Here is a 13,162-nt window from a genome sequence, read left to right on the forward strand (position 1 = left end):
AAAACAGATACAAAAAAGATACAAAACCACTTATAATAAATACCAAGTTTGGTTTGGTTCCCTTCTTCCTATGTAAACAGGGGGGGGGGGGGGGGGGGGGGGCTTTTATGTCTGTGCACCGGGGCCCATTGTCTCACAATCCGCCCATGCCTAAAACACATGTAATGTCAGTGGTGGAGCTCTAAACTAAAATCTGGTCAGAAGTGAGATTAGATGATCCAGAGATTAGTGACATTATCTGTCAGAGATACACACACACACACACACGCACACACACACACACGCACACACACACACACACACACACACACACACACACACACGCACACATAGCTGCAGGCTGTGGGAGGCCGGCCATTTCAGAGACAAAAATAGTTTGTGTCGTCCACACCACGGTCCACACGTGGGCGTGCATGTGAGATGGTCATGTGCGTTGAACACAATAAAAACAAAGCCGTTGAGCCAATCGGATTTCTCCCCTGGCTCTGCCCGCCCCCTGTCAGCCCGGCTAGAGCTCTGCCGCTGCACTCAGTGTTGTTTGAGCGGTAAACCCGTGAGGACCACCCTTCCGAAGATGCCAGAGGTCCCGTGTGGAGCTCCAGAGATGTCCCGGAAAAGAGTCGCTGAGCCCGGCCCGCTACCCGAGCACGTCCCGGAGAGGAAAAAGGCCTGCTGGGGGATTCTGACTAGTCAAGGTCGGTACACCGCTGCGCTGTGGTTCACAGCACAGGTTGTTTATGCTGCTGGGTAAAGGTAGAGACTAGCCTACAGTGTCAAATGACACAAATCAGCGAAGACTGAGGCAGAGAGGAGCAGCACCCATAATGTTACAGTTGATATACACGTAGCTGTGTTGGCGGAAGTTTGACATTTGATACTGAGGCCTCACACTCATTCTGCTCCTCATAGTTACACCTCTTCACTTTGGCTTTCAGGTGTACACCAAGCTGAAACCAAAGAAATTACTGTCAACACTTTGAACTGGGGTTAGAAGGATGAGTCAGGAATTAAATGAGTGAGCCCTCACATAAATAATCATACGGTATATTGCTCTGGGGACTACAACTCAAATTCAGCTTGCAGACAAAACAATGTTTCTGAACACTTTAAAGTTGGAATCCATCAGATTTGAGGTACCTTGTTTCTAGCGGCCTCTGTGGCAGTAGGATGAAACTGCAGGTGAGTCTGTAGCCTCCATCTTTAACATTCATGGTCACTATAGCTGGGTTTGAAATCGTTCCCTCATGCATTCATGGACTATCCCCTATATAGTGTTTATTAAATAGTGCGCTACACAAGGAATGACCAGACCAGATTTCGGACAAATGGTTGCGTCAGTAGATGCACCATATATACGTGTGACGGATATATGTGTGACGGAAGCGGGTGCGTCCAGCATCGTGTAAACAAACCAATTTCACAGTCTGTTTATAATGCAAACCTGCACTCAGGGGGACAGTAAAAGGTGCATGTTCATGTTAATTTCAATGTTAAATCCCAAATAAATAGTTGACATTTCGATGGTGTTAAAGTGTGGTTTTGTTAACACTGGCTGTGTGTCCTGATTGTGAGCTGTATTAGCCCACAGTTCATTTATATCCCGGGTGAGTAACAGTTTTCAGCTTGTGAGTAACGGTTAGCACCTCTTCTGGTTCTGCTTCTTCTCCTCCAGTAAAACACGACCGCATTGCATTGAATGAATGAATGAATTTTATTTTTGGTTATACATCAGATGTTAAATAAAATGACATAATATTTTGACAATTTCAACCAAAAAAAGGATTTGGCTGAAGCAACTTGCTTTTATTATCCCACCCTAACATCACAGTTCTGACTGTTTAAACACAACATGTTAACTTATGATTAAACATATATTTGATTAAAAGTATATTTACTTATACCTAAATAAATGAAATCATTTACTTACTTTATATACATTTAAACATATTATACATATAAACATACACACACATACTCACAAAGCAAAAATCAAAATTCTTATTTGCTTAAATAAGGTTTACTTTTTTCTCATTTCCATGTATTCAATAATCAGAATGAATAACATTTCCCTTTTTTGTTTATTTATTTATTTTTCTCTTTTCCAATTATAACATTTATACATATGCATTAATTATTTCAGATTTCAAGGTCTTTTAAAATATTGGTCGTGTTGTAATTACTTTCAGTTTATCATTAAGGTCATTCCACATTTTTACACCAGTAACGGACACGGACACGCATCTTTGTCTAATGTTAGTTCTTACTTTTCTTGTTTCAAATCGAAGCAGTCCTCTTAAATTATAGCAATTGATTCTTAATTTAAATAAAGATTGAATACCTGTAGGAAGATTTTTTTACAGCTCTGAATAAGATTTCAAGTATTTTTAGCTTGACTATATCCGTAAATTTTAAAATGTTAGATTTTATGAAAAGCTCCTTGGTAGAGGCACGGTATCCCACTTTATTGATCGGTCTTATTGCCTTTTTTTGTAACTTAATAATTGGATCTATGTGCATTTTATATGCATTTCCCCACATTTCTGAACAGTAAGATAGGTATGGGAGCACAAGCGAGGAATACAATATATATTTTATATTTAACAAGTGTTTAGTTTTATAAAGTATACCAATTGTTTTAGATATTTTACTCTTGCTGTATTGAATATGTGGTTTCCAGCTAATCTGGTGATCAATAATCACCCCCAAAAATCTTGTCTCGTAGACCCTCTCTATGTTGATCCCGTTCCATTGTGGTATACAGAGGTACAATGTAGTGTACATCTTATGTACACTCAAAATAGCTGTGCATTTTGGGTATTTTATAGTGGACTAACAGAGAATTTGAACACCACTACAATATGGCGTTCACACTACTGTATATTAGGGCTCTCAAGTGTCACGCTTTCCGGCCTTTTATTGCGCACTCCGGTCACACATTGTATTTTTCACGCAGAAAAACATTTTATAATAAGCTGCTCTCACTATGGAACCGGCAGGAAACAAGCTCGTCTCCTCCATATGTATAATGTATAATGTCAATATATAATTCATTTATACAGTCTATGGTCTCCTCTGGAGCTCAGTCGAGCTGCCACTTACCAGCCAATCAAACAAAAGCTGGGGCTACACAATGGCCAATCAGAAAATAGCACTATCGTGTCTGGGTAAGATTTAACCCAACAACCAATGAAAAAGAAGCATAGATTTATTCACGTGATTTTTTTTTTTCCTTTAGTATTTTTATTCACACAATTAGACTTACAACACTGATTACCGTTCAATCTTCAAACAATTTAACAATAGTAACAATAACAGTATCTCTCGAGGTAGTGCATATATCATAAATTAAACAAAACATTGAAGTACATCAATCATTACAGATCAAATTCATGACACATGTCTTTGGTTTTCACAGCTTTACAGTTGGTGCAGTACTTTAGTGTGTCCAGGGAAGAGTTAAAGTAAGAAATGAAAGCAATAAAATGAGGTTTCTGCTTTGCAAATTTAGTGGTATGTCTATATAATTTACCTAATAATAATAACATACAACTTTCTGATAGGAAATATATTTTCAAAAATACCCCAAAAAATAAAAGTCAGTAACCTTATAAAGAGGTTGATTTCATGCCACAGTGTTTGACTAAAAGAGCGTTCCCTAAAAAGATGCAGTGTTGTTTCATCTGTGATGTGACAAAAGGAGCAGAGAGGATCAACATTTAACATAAATCTTACAATAACAGAATAACAGGGTAATATATATGTGCAGTCATTTCAGAGACACCTCTCACACCTTATTTGAGAAAAAATATCCTGGGTAATAACCATGTTTTTTACATCCTATATCAAAACACCAATTATTCCCAAAAATATAGAAGCTGCTCTACTAATTGTGCATCATTGTATTAATCGCCTTATACATCTATTATTAGTTTTATAGTCAAAAAAGGATCTGAGTTTCCTATAGCTTAACACACCCCCTAATCCCCACCCCCGTCGAGGGGAGAATGTCACTCTTGCCTGTCTTCAGAGCTTGAGAGCCCTGCTATAGTGCACTGCTTCTGTGATAGGGAACGATTCTTATGTGGATTGACTTTTCTTTTCTTTTTTTGCTCTTTTGTAAACTTTATTGAAACACATTCACCTCTCTACTTCCAGTATGTTACCCTTTTAAATCCACACACACACACACACACACACACACACACACACACACACACACACACACACACACACACACACACACACACACACACACACACACACACGTTCCCATTATACTCCTGACACTCAGATGGGAATACTCAGGAAAAAGGCAATACGTGCTTTCATTAGTGGGTCACATGATCAGCATTGTTTTAACTCACTCTGTGATAGATAAGAACTTAAAAGACAATTAAATAGATGGAAATCTTACGGATTTCAACTTGAACATTTTTGTTATCTATTCAGGATGGTCACTAACCAGAAGCAGATAACCTGGATGACTGTTAATACCTGTTTCGCACTTCTATTAATCATCATATCACTGTCTTGTTGTCTTTCCATGAGGTTTACTGTCTGCAAATATCTGTTGACCTAATAGAGGCATGATAGCACAGTAAACCTTAGTGCTGTTCAAATTGCCAGTTTGCATATTGAATTGAATTACATGGCTTAATTGCACATGGAATTAGCCAAATGTAAAATACAAATTGAATTAAAGCTTTGAGCAGTGATGAACTGGTCCTAGCACCCGGCTCACGTCAGGGAGTCGGCGGACCCCGGCAGGCATGGATGTACGTTTCCGCAATGATCTGTGTTGGTTGAACAGGTCTGTCTCTGCCGTCTGTCTCAGCTCCTGAGTGACAGCTGCTGGATAACCTGTCTTCACCAGCTGACTGACAGAAGTTTACTGAACCAAAAAAGTTTTCATGTGGGCCATGGGAAAATCAGCAGTGTTTAACAGATTCATTGACTTTATTTCCCGACCAAGCGCAGCGAGCGAGGGGAACCAGTGACACAGACACTCAGACTGAGCTGATCAGTCAATGTAAATAGATTTTCCAAACATAGGTACAGAGGGAGAAAGCAATATATTTAATAAGATGGAAATGTATCTGTTCTGTGAGATAAGCCAGTGGCGACTGTCGGGGGGACACTGTACAGGCATGTTATATACAGTATGTATATTATATTCATGTAATTACTTGGCACAGGCCAGTGATCATCCCGAGAAGGTCCTCATCTTCACCAAACCATCCCATTTGCTTGAGACATGTTACTACTGCTACTGATTACAATGCCAGTGGCTGGTCCACTTGTTAACTTAACCACTTGAAGGACTAATAAAAGTATGTTTTCAAAAAAAGGCAATACTGAGCCGTAAGGTGGACTGAGGTGGTGCTGAGCAACAGTTGGAGGAACAGTTTGTCACTAAAATGAGAATAGCTTTAAAGATGGTCCAGTGGGACTCAATTCAATCAGCAGATGGCATGCAAAGTGATCGGGTTACATGGCTTTTATTCACCGACAAAGTAACAGTAGACCGACAGCTACATTCACAACCTTACAGCAAAATTCATACTGTCACACACGCACAATATTCCTTAAAGGAACCACATCTTAAACACATCTTGATTTAAAAGACTTAGACTTCTCTTTATTGATTCCTGAATCCTGTTAAGAATTCATTTTTTAAAGCAGTCCCCCCATGTAAAGAGGCTGAAGGTCCATGAGGCAGCGGGCGCAGGTTTGACTCTGACCTGCGGCCCTTTGCTGCATGTCTCCCCCTCTCTCTCTCATCCCATTTCCTGTCTGTACTATCTAATAAAAGGCTTGAAAAACTGGCAAAAAATAATCTTTAAAAAAAGAATACATTTTTACAAAACCTCCCAGATGCTCTAGCCTGGTGGGGAGTTAGGCCTGGCCGGCCTGTCATAAACTGGGGGAAACCCTGGAGGTCAGCTATATTGCTATGTTGCTTGCTTCCTCATGACCTTTCCAAAATGGCTGGTGGTATGTAGAGAGGTATGGGGAAGTGATGAGCTAAAGTGCCATCTAAATATGGCTACTGCCTCTGTCTACTCTCTCGGTAGCTTTTAGCAGATTCAGTGGTGAGTTAGGAGGCGGATAAGATTGCTCTGCCTGTGGTGCAAGTTATCCAGTTACTTGTTCTGTTAGCCAGTAAGCTGGTAGTTATTATTAGTATTTTCAGTGCGTTGTCAGTGTTCAGTGTAGCCTGTAAGATGATCTGATCTTCCAGTCTGACTCTACGTAAGGAAAAGCAGAAGGTGTGGAGGTCCTTTCACTTCCATTTCATTTAAAATGTCTTATGTCTACCAGTGGCTGGATGGGCCATGGGGAGACGGAGATATGGGTATGTTGGAGAGAAGACTGTGTGTTCATGTGTTGTGTACTACATTTAGCACTCAATTTAACCACCAGGAGCAATGCTCAACTCTTGCTACAGATTCTTTTTTCAGCAGATAATAAGTGGGCATATTGTCATTTTTCAGTAAAAAAAAAGGAAAACTACTTTACTACTATATATTTATATATAGATGGATATATATATATATAGTAGTAAAGTAGTTTTCACTATGTACAGTTTTATGTCATTTTAGCATAGTCCTGTTTTGTATCTTTAAGTTTAAGATGGGGAACAGGTAACAGAAGTCTCTGGCCAGACTCAACCAGGGACTTTGCGGTTGATAGTCGGTCCTGGTCCACCATGGTAGCCTCTGTAGTTCACCTCTAATATGAAGGAAAATCACTTGCCCATCTCAATATTTGATGCAGCAAAATGGTGGAATAAAAAATATATTTGTGAAAGGAGAAAGGAGAAGTTGGAGCTATATCTAACTTGATGATGAAAGTATGCTGGCTCTTTAGCAGTTCACTTTCTTTGGAACAATCCAGTTCATCCTGGTGCCTCCGACTTAGTCAGTACAAATCATGTCAGTATCCTCCTGACTACCCATAACTGATACTTAAAGCCCATGCAATAGCTGGGAAAGGTCATTTCTGGGGTGCACCCAGAAAAAATGTCCCCAGTTTTTTGCTGTCATTCTTCACCACAGAATGACAAATGCCCAAACTTAATCTTTAAAATCCCTGTTGACCCGTTATTTGATTATATTGTCTTCTAACTGATTCTGACAGCATGCCTTTGTAGTAAAGTGAGAGAGTTCCAGTTAACACCAAGGTAGTATCCCCTTCACACTTTGCTGTCTATAGTGTCTTTTTAGATACTACCACTGGGAGTCGCCAAAGTCAGACCTTTTCAAATCTTACACACAGTACTTTAAAAAGGAATATAACACAGCTGAAATTAAGGGCGCACTCACACTTACCTCTTACATTACCTCAAAAGACCTGAGCCATGGCACGACTACTTATGCTTACGTCATCACCCCTCTGAGTTTTTGTTTTGTCCAACTGTTTTTGAATATTTTGGCAGCATCAGACACCCATGAACCCTTTTGCAGGATCTATTTAAATGTCCGTCCGGGGGAACAGTCTATATAAATAGTCCTCAGGAGTCACCAGTCCCAGCCTGGTCAGATGAGTACATGAACTGATGAAGCTTCCTGGGTGAGAGGTGAAACATCTTCCTAGACGTTAGGCTTTGGGGAGTCCTCAGGAGTGTTTACTGCAGATTGGTCAGATGAAAAGATTTTAAAACAGTAATTTTAAGACAAAATAGGGGTCAACAAATTGCAACAGAAGCAAACTCAACCGATTTTGTATCCTCAATATGTCCTGAGTAAGGGAAAAAAGCCCTGAAAATCCCAAAAGGGGAAAGTTTTGAAAAAGACCCAAAATACCCAAATATGCATTTAAATAAAAAAAGAACCTTCAGATATTCACCATGACAATAACTAAGTTGACTAAGTTGACTTAAATCAAGACAAAGAAAACATTTATTTTTTGAAATTGTTTGTCAACATGGGCAAACGGGGCATAATCTAATTAGGTATGTGCTAATTTTCATGAAGTGATAATGTGAGTAGACCCTGATTAGACCCTAAATGTCATTACGGGACAATAGAGGAAGAGTATTTAAAATATAACTTTGTGTATCAGTAGTGGTATTTTCCTAATATGGTTTCCCTTTTCTTGGTCTGTGTGTGTGTGTGTGTGTGCGTGTGCGTGTGCGTGTGCGTGTGCGTGTGTGTGTGTGTTTGTTTGTGTGTGTGTGTGTGTTTGTCCAGGGTCCTGGGCAGATCGCTCCCCTCTCCATGAAGCAGCTTCTCAGGGTCGATTACTTGCCCTGCGTACTCTGCTGGCCCAGGTAACATCCACACCCACACACACACACATACACACACACACACACACACACACACACACACACACACACACACACACACACACACACACACACACACACACACACACACACACACACACACACACACACCTCGTGACTCGTGCTCGGGCAAACGTGCTTTACAAAAGCCCACCTCTCTGCTTTTAATAGCTGTCCTGAGTGATCACTGATACACAATTGATTTTAAAAAAACAGCACAGGTGTGTGTGACAAAGCAACCAGTTTGTACTGCTCTGGAAAATATGTTATGATCCAAACATTGTGTTTTATAAATTGGAGTATCTAAATAATCATGTAAAATCATTGTGTAATTGCTTGCTGTCAGTGTACATTAAGACTGACTCAAACAAGTCAAATAGAAAGACTGACTCAAACAAGTAAAACCAGAAAGACTGACTCAAACAAGTCAAATCAGAAAGACTGACTCAAACAAGTCAAACCAGAAAGACTCACTCAAAAAAGTAAAATCAGAAAGACTCACTCAAACAAGTCAAATAGAAAGACTGACTCAAACAGGTCAAATAGAAAGACTGACTTAAACAAGTCAAATCAGAAAGACTGACTTAAACAAATCAAACCAGAAAGACTGACTCAAACAAGTCAAATAGAAAGACTGACTCAAACAGGTCAAATAGAAAGACTGACTCAAACAGGTCGAATAGAAAGACTGACTCCAACAGGTCAAATAGAAAGACTGACTCCAACAGGTCAAATAGAAAGACTGACTTAAACAAATCAATTCAGAAAGACTGACTTAAACAATTCAAAAAACAGAAAGAATGACTCAAACAAGTCAAATCAGGAAGACTGACTCAAACAAGTCAAACCAGAAAGACTAACTCAAACAAGTCAAATGAGGAAGACTGACTCTAAAAAGTCAAACCAGAAAGACTGACTCAAACAAGTCAAATCAGAAAGACTGACTCAAACAAATCAAATAGAAAGACTGACTCAAACAAGTCAAATCAGGAAGACTGACTCGAACAAGTCAAATAGAAAGACTGACTTAAACAAGTCAAATAGAAAGACTGACTCGAACAAGTCAAATAGAAAGACTGACTCAAACAAGTCAAATAGAAAGACTGACTCAAACAAGTCAAATCAGGAAGACTGACTCATACAAGTCAAATAGAAAGACTGACTCAAACAGGTCAAGTAGAAAGACTCACTCAAACAAGTCAAATAGAAAGACTTACTCAAACAAGTGAAATAGAAAGACTGACTCAAACAAGTCAAATAGAGAGACTGACTCAAACAAATCAAATAGAAAGACTGACTCAAACAAATCAAATCAGAAAGACTGACTCAAACAAGTCAAATCAGGAAGACTGACTCAAACAAGTTAAACCAGAAAGACCAACTCAAACAAGTCAAGTAGAAAGACTGACTCAAACAAGTCAAATAGAAAGACTGACTCAAACAAGTCAAATAGAAAGACTGACTCAAACAAGTCAAATAGAAAGACTGACTCAAACAAGTCAAATAGAAAGACTGACTGAAACAAATCAAATAGAAAGACTGACTGAAACAAGTCAAATAGAAAGACTGACTCAAACAAGTCAAATAGAAAGACTGACTCAAACAAGTCAAATAGAAAGACTGACTCAAACAAATCAAATCAGAAAGACTGACTCAAACAAGTCCAATAGAAAGACTGACTCAAACAAGTCAAATAGAAAGACTGACTCCAACAAGTCAAATCAGGAAGACTGACTCAAACAAGTTAAATAGAAAGACTGACTCAAACAAGTCCAATAGAAAGACTGACTCAAACAAGTCAAATAGAAAGACTGACTCAAACAAGTCAAATAGAAAGACTGACTCAAACAAGTCAAATAGAAAGACTGACTCAAACAAGTCCAATAGAAAGACTGAGTCAAACAAGTCAAATAGAAAGACTGACTCAAACAAGTCCAATAGAAAGACTGAGTCAAACAAGTCAAATAGAAAGACTGACTCAAACAAGTCAAATCAGGAAGACTGACTCAAACAAGTTAAATAGAAAGACTGACTTAAACAAGTCAAATAGAAAGACTGACTCAAACAAGTTAAATAGAAAGACTGACTCAAACAACTCAAATAGAAAGACTGACTCAAACAAGTCAAATCAGGAAGACTGACTCAAACAAGTCAAATAGAAAGACTGACTCAAACAAGTCAAATAGAAAGACTGACTCAAACAAGTCAAATCAGAAAGACTGACTCAAACAAATCAAATAGAAAGACTGACTCAAACAAGTCAAATCAGGAAGACTGACTCGAACAAGTCAAATAGAAAGACTGACTTAAACAAGTCAAATAGAAAGACTGACTCGAACAAGTCAAATAGAAAGACTGACTCAAACAAGTCAAATAGAAAGACTGACTCAAACAAGTCAAATCAGGAAGACTGACTCATACAAGTCAAATAGAAAGACTGACTCAAACAGGTCAAGTAGAAAGACTCACTCAAACAAGTCAAATAGAAAGACTTACTCAAACAAGTGAAATAGAAAGACTGACTCAAACAAGTGAAATAGAAAGACTGACTCAAACAAGTCCAATAGAAAAACTGACTCAAACAAGTCAAATAGAAAGACTGACTCAAACAAGTCAAATAGAAAGACTGACTCAAACAAGTCAAATAGAAAGACTGACTCAAACAAATCAAATAGAAAGACTGACTCAAACAAATCAAATCAGAAAGACTGACTCAAACAAGTCAAATCAGGAAGACTGACTCAAACAAGTCAAACCAGAAAGACTAACTCAAACAAGTCAAATGAGGAAGACTGACTCTAAAAAGTCAAACCAGAAAGACTGACTCAAACAAGTCAAATCAGAAAGACTGACTCAAACAAATCAAATAGAAAGACTGACTCAAACAAGTCAAATCAGGAAGACTGACTCGAACAAGTCAAATAGAAAGACTGACTTAAACAAGTCAAATAGAAAGACTGACTCGAACAAGTCAAATAGAAAGACTGACTCAAACAAGTCAAATAGAAAGACTGACTCAAACAAGTCAAATCAGGAAGACTGACTCATACAAGTCAAATAGAAAGACTGACTCAAACAGGTCAAGTAGAAAGACTCACTCAAACAAGTCAAATAGAAAGACTTACTCAAACAAGTGAAATAGAAAGACTGACTCAAACAAGTGAAATAGAAAGACTGACTCAAACAAGTCCAATAGAAAAACTGACTCAAACAAGTCAAATAGAAAGACTGACTCAAACAAGTCAAATAGAGAGACTGACTCAAACAAATCAAATAGAAAGACTGACTCAAACAAATCAAATCAGAAAGACTGACTCAAACAAGTCAAATCAGGAAGACTGACTCAAACAAGTTAAACCAGAAAGACCAACTCAAACAAGTCAAGTAGAAAGACTGACTCAAACAAGTCAAATAGAAAGACTGACTCAAACAAGTCAAATAGAAAGACTGACTCAAACAAGTCAAATAGAAAGACTGACTCAAACAAGTCAAATAGAAAGACTGACTGAAACAAATCAAATAGAAAGACTGACTGAAACAAGTCAAATAGAAAGACTGACTCAAACAAGTCAAATAGAAAGACTGACTCAAACAAATCAAATCAGAAAGACTGACTCAAACAAGTCCAATAGAAAGACTGACTCAAACAAGTCAAATAGAAAGACTGACTCCAACAAGTCAAATCAGGAAGACTGACTCAAACAAGTTAAATAGAAAGACTGACTCAAACAAGTCCAATAGAAAGACTGACTCAAACAAGTCAAATAGAAAGACTGACTCAAACAAGTCAAATAGAAAGACTGACTCAAACAAGTCAAATAGAAAGACTGACTCAAACAAGTCCAATAGAAAGACTGAGTCAAACAAGTCAAATAGAAAGACTGACTCAAACAAGTCCAATAGAAAGACTGAGTCAAACAAGTCAAATAGAAAGACTGACTCAAACAAGTCAAATCAGGAAGACTGACTCAAACAAGTTAAATAGAAAGACTGACTTAAACAAGTCAAATAGAAAGACTGACTCAAACAAGTTAAATAGAAAGACTGACTCAAACAACTCAAATAGAAAGACTGACTCAAACAAGTCAAATCAGGAAGACTGACTCAAACAAGTCAAATAGAAAGACTGACTCAAACAAGTCAAATAGAAAGACTGACTCAAACAAGTCAAATCAGAAAGACTGACTCAAACAAATCAAATAGAAAGACTGACTCAAACAAGTCAAATCAGGAAGACTGACTCGAACAAGTCAAATAGAAAGACTGACTTAAACAAGTCAAATAGAAAGACTGACTCGAACAAGTCAAATAGAAAGACTGACTCAAACAAGTCAAATAGAAAGACTGACTCAAACAAGTCAAATCAGGAAGACTGACTCATACAAGTCAAATAGAAAGACTGACTCAAACAGGTCAAGTAGAAAGACTCACTCAAACAAGTCAAATAGAAAGACTTACTCAAACAAGTGAAATAGAAAGACTGACTCAAACAAGTGAAATAGAAAGACTGACTCAAACAAGTCCAATAGAAAAACTGACTCAAACAAGTCAAATAGAAAGACTGACTCAAACAAGTCAAATAGAAAGACTGACTCAAACAAGTCAAATAGAAAGACTGACTCAAACAAATCAAATAGAAAGACTGACTCAAACAAATCAAATCAGAAAGACTGACTCAAACAAGTCAAATCAGGAAGACTGACTCAAACAAGTTAAACCAGAAAGACCAACTCAAACAAGTCAAGTAGAAAGACTGACTCAAACAAGTCAAATAGAAAGACTGACTCAAACAAGTCAAATAGAAAGACTGACTCAAACAAGTCAAATAGAAAGACTGACTCAAACAAGTCAAATAGAAAGACTGACTGAAAC

At 38.0% G+C, this 13,162-nt stretch overlaps 1 protein-coding gene across 1 annotated transcript in view; it reads left to right on the forward strand.

Moving 5' to 3' along the window:
• Nucleotides 1–547: 547 nt before the first annotated feature.
• asb5b (ankyrin repeat and SOCS box containing 5b) overlaps nt 548–13,162 on the forward strand; it is a 62,856-nt gene continuing 50,241 nt past the window's right edge. The window contains exons 1-2 of the mRNA XM_083934510.1: nt 548–695; nt 8,193–8,272. Of these exons, the coding sequence (XP_083790636.1) occupies nt 575–695; nt 8,193–8,272 (201 nt within the window). The 5' untranslated portion in view covers nt 548–574. The remainder of the gene's footprint in view (nt 696–8,192; nt 8,273–13,162) is intronic.

Source organism: Echiichthys vipera (assembly GCF_963691815.1).
Source record: "Echiichthys vipera genome assembly, chromosome: 2".
Lineage (NCBI taxonomy): Eukaryota > Metazoa > Chordata > Actinopteri > Perciformes > Trachinidae > Echiichthys > Echiichthys vipera.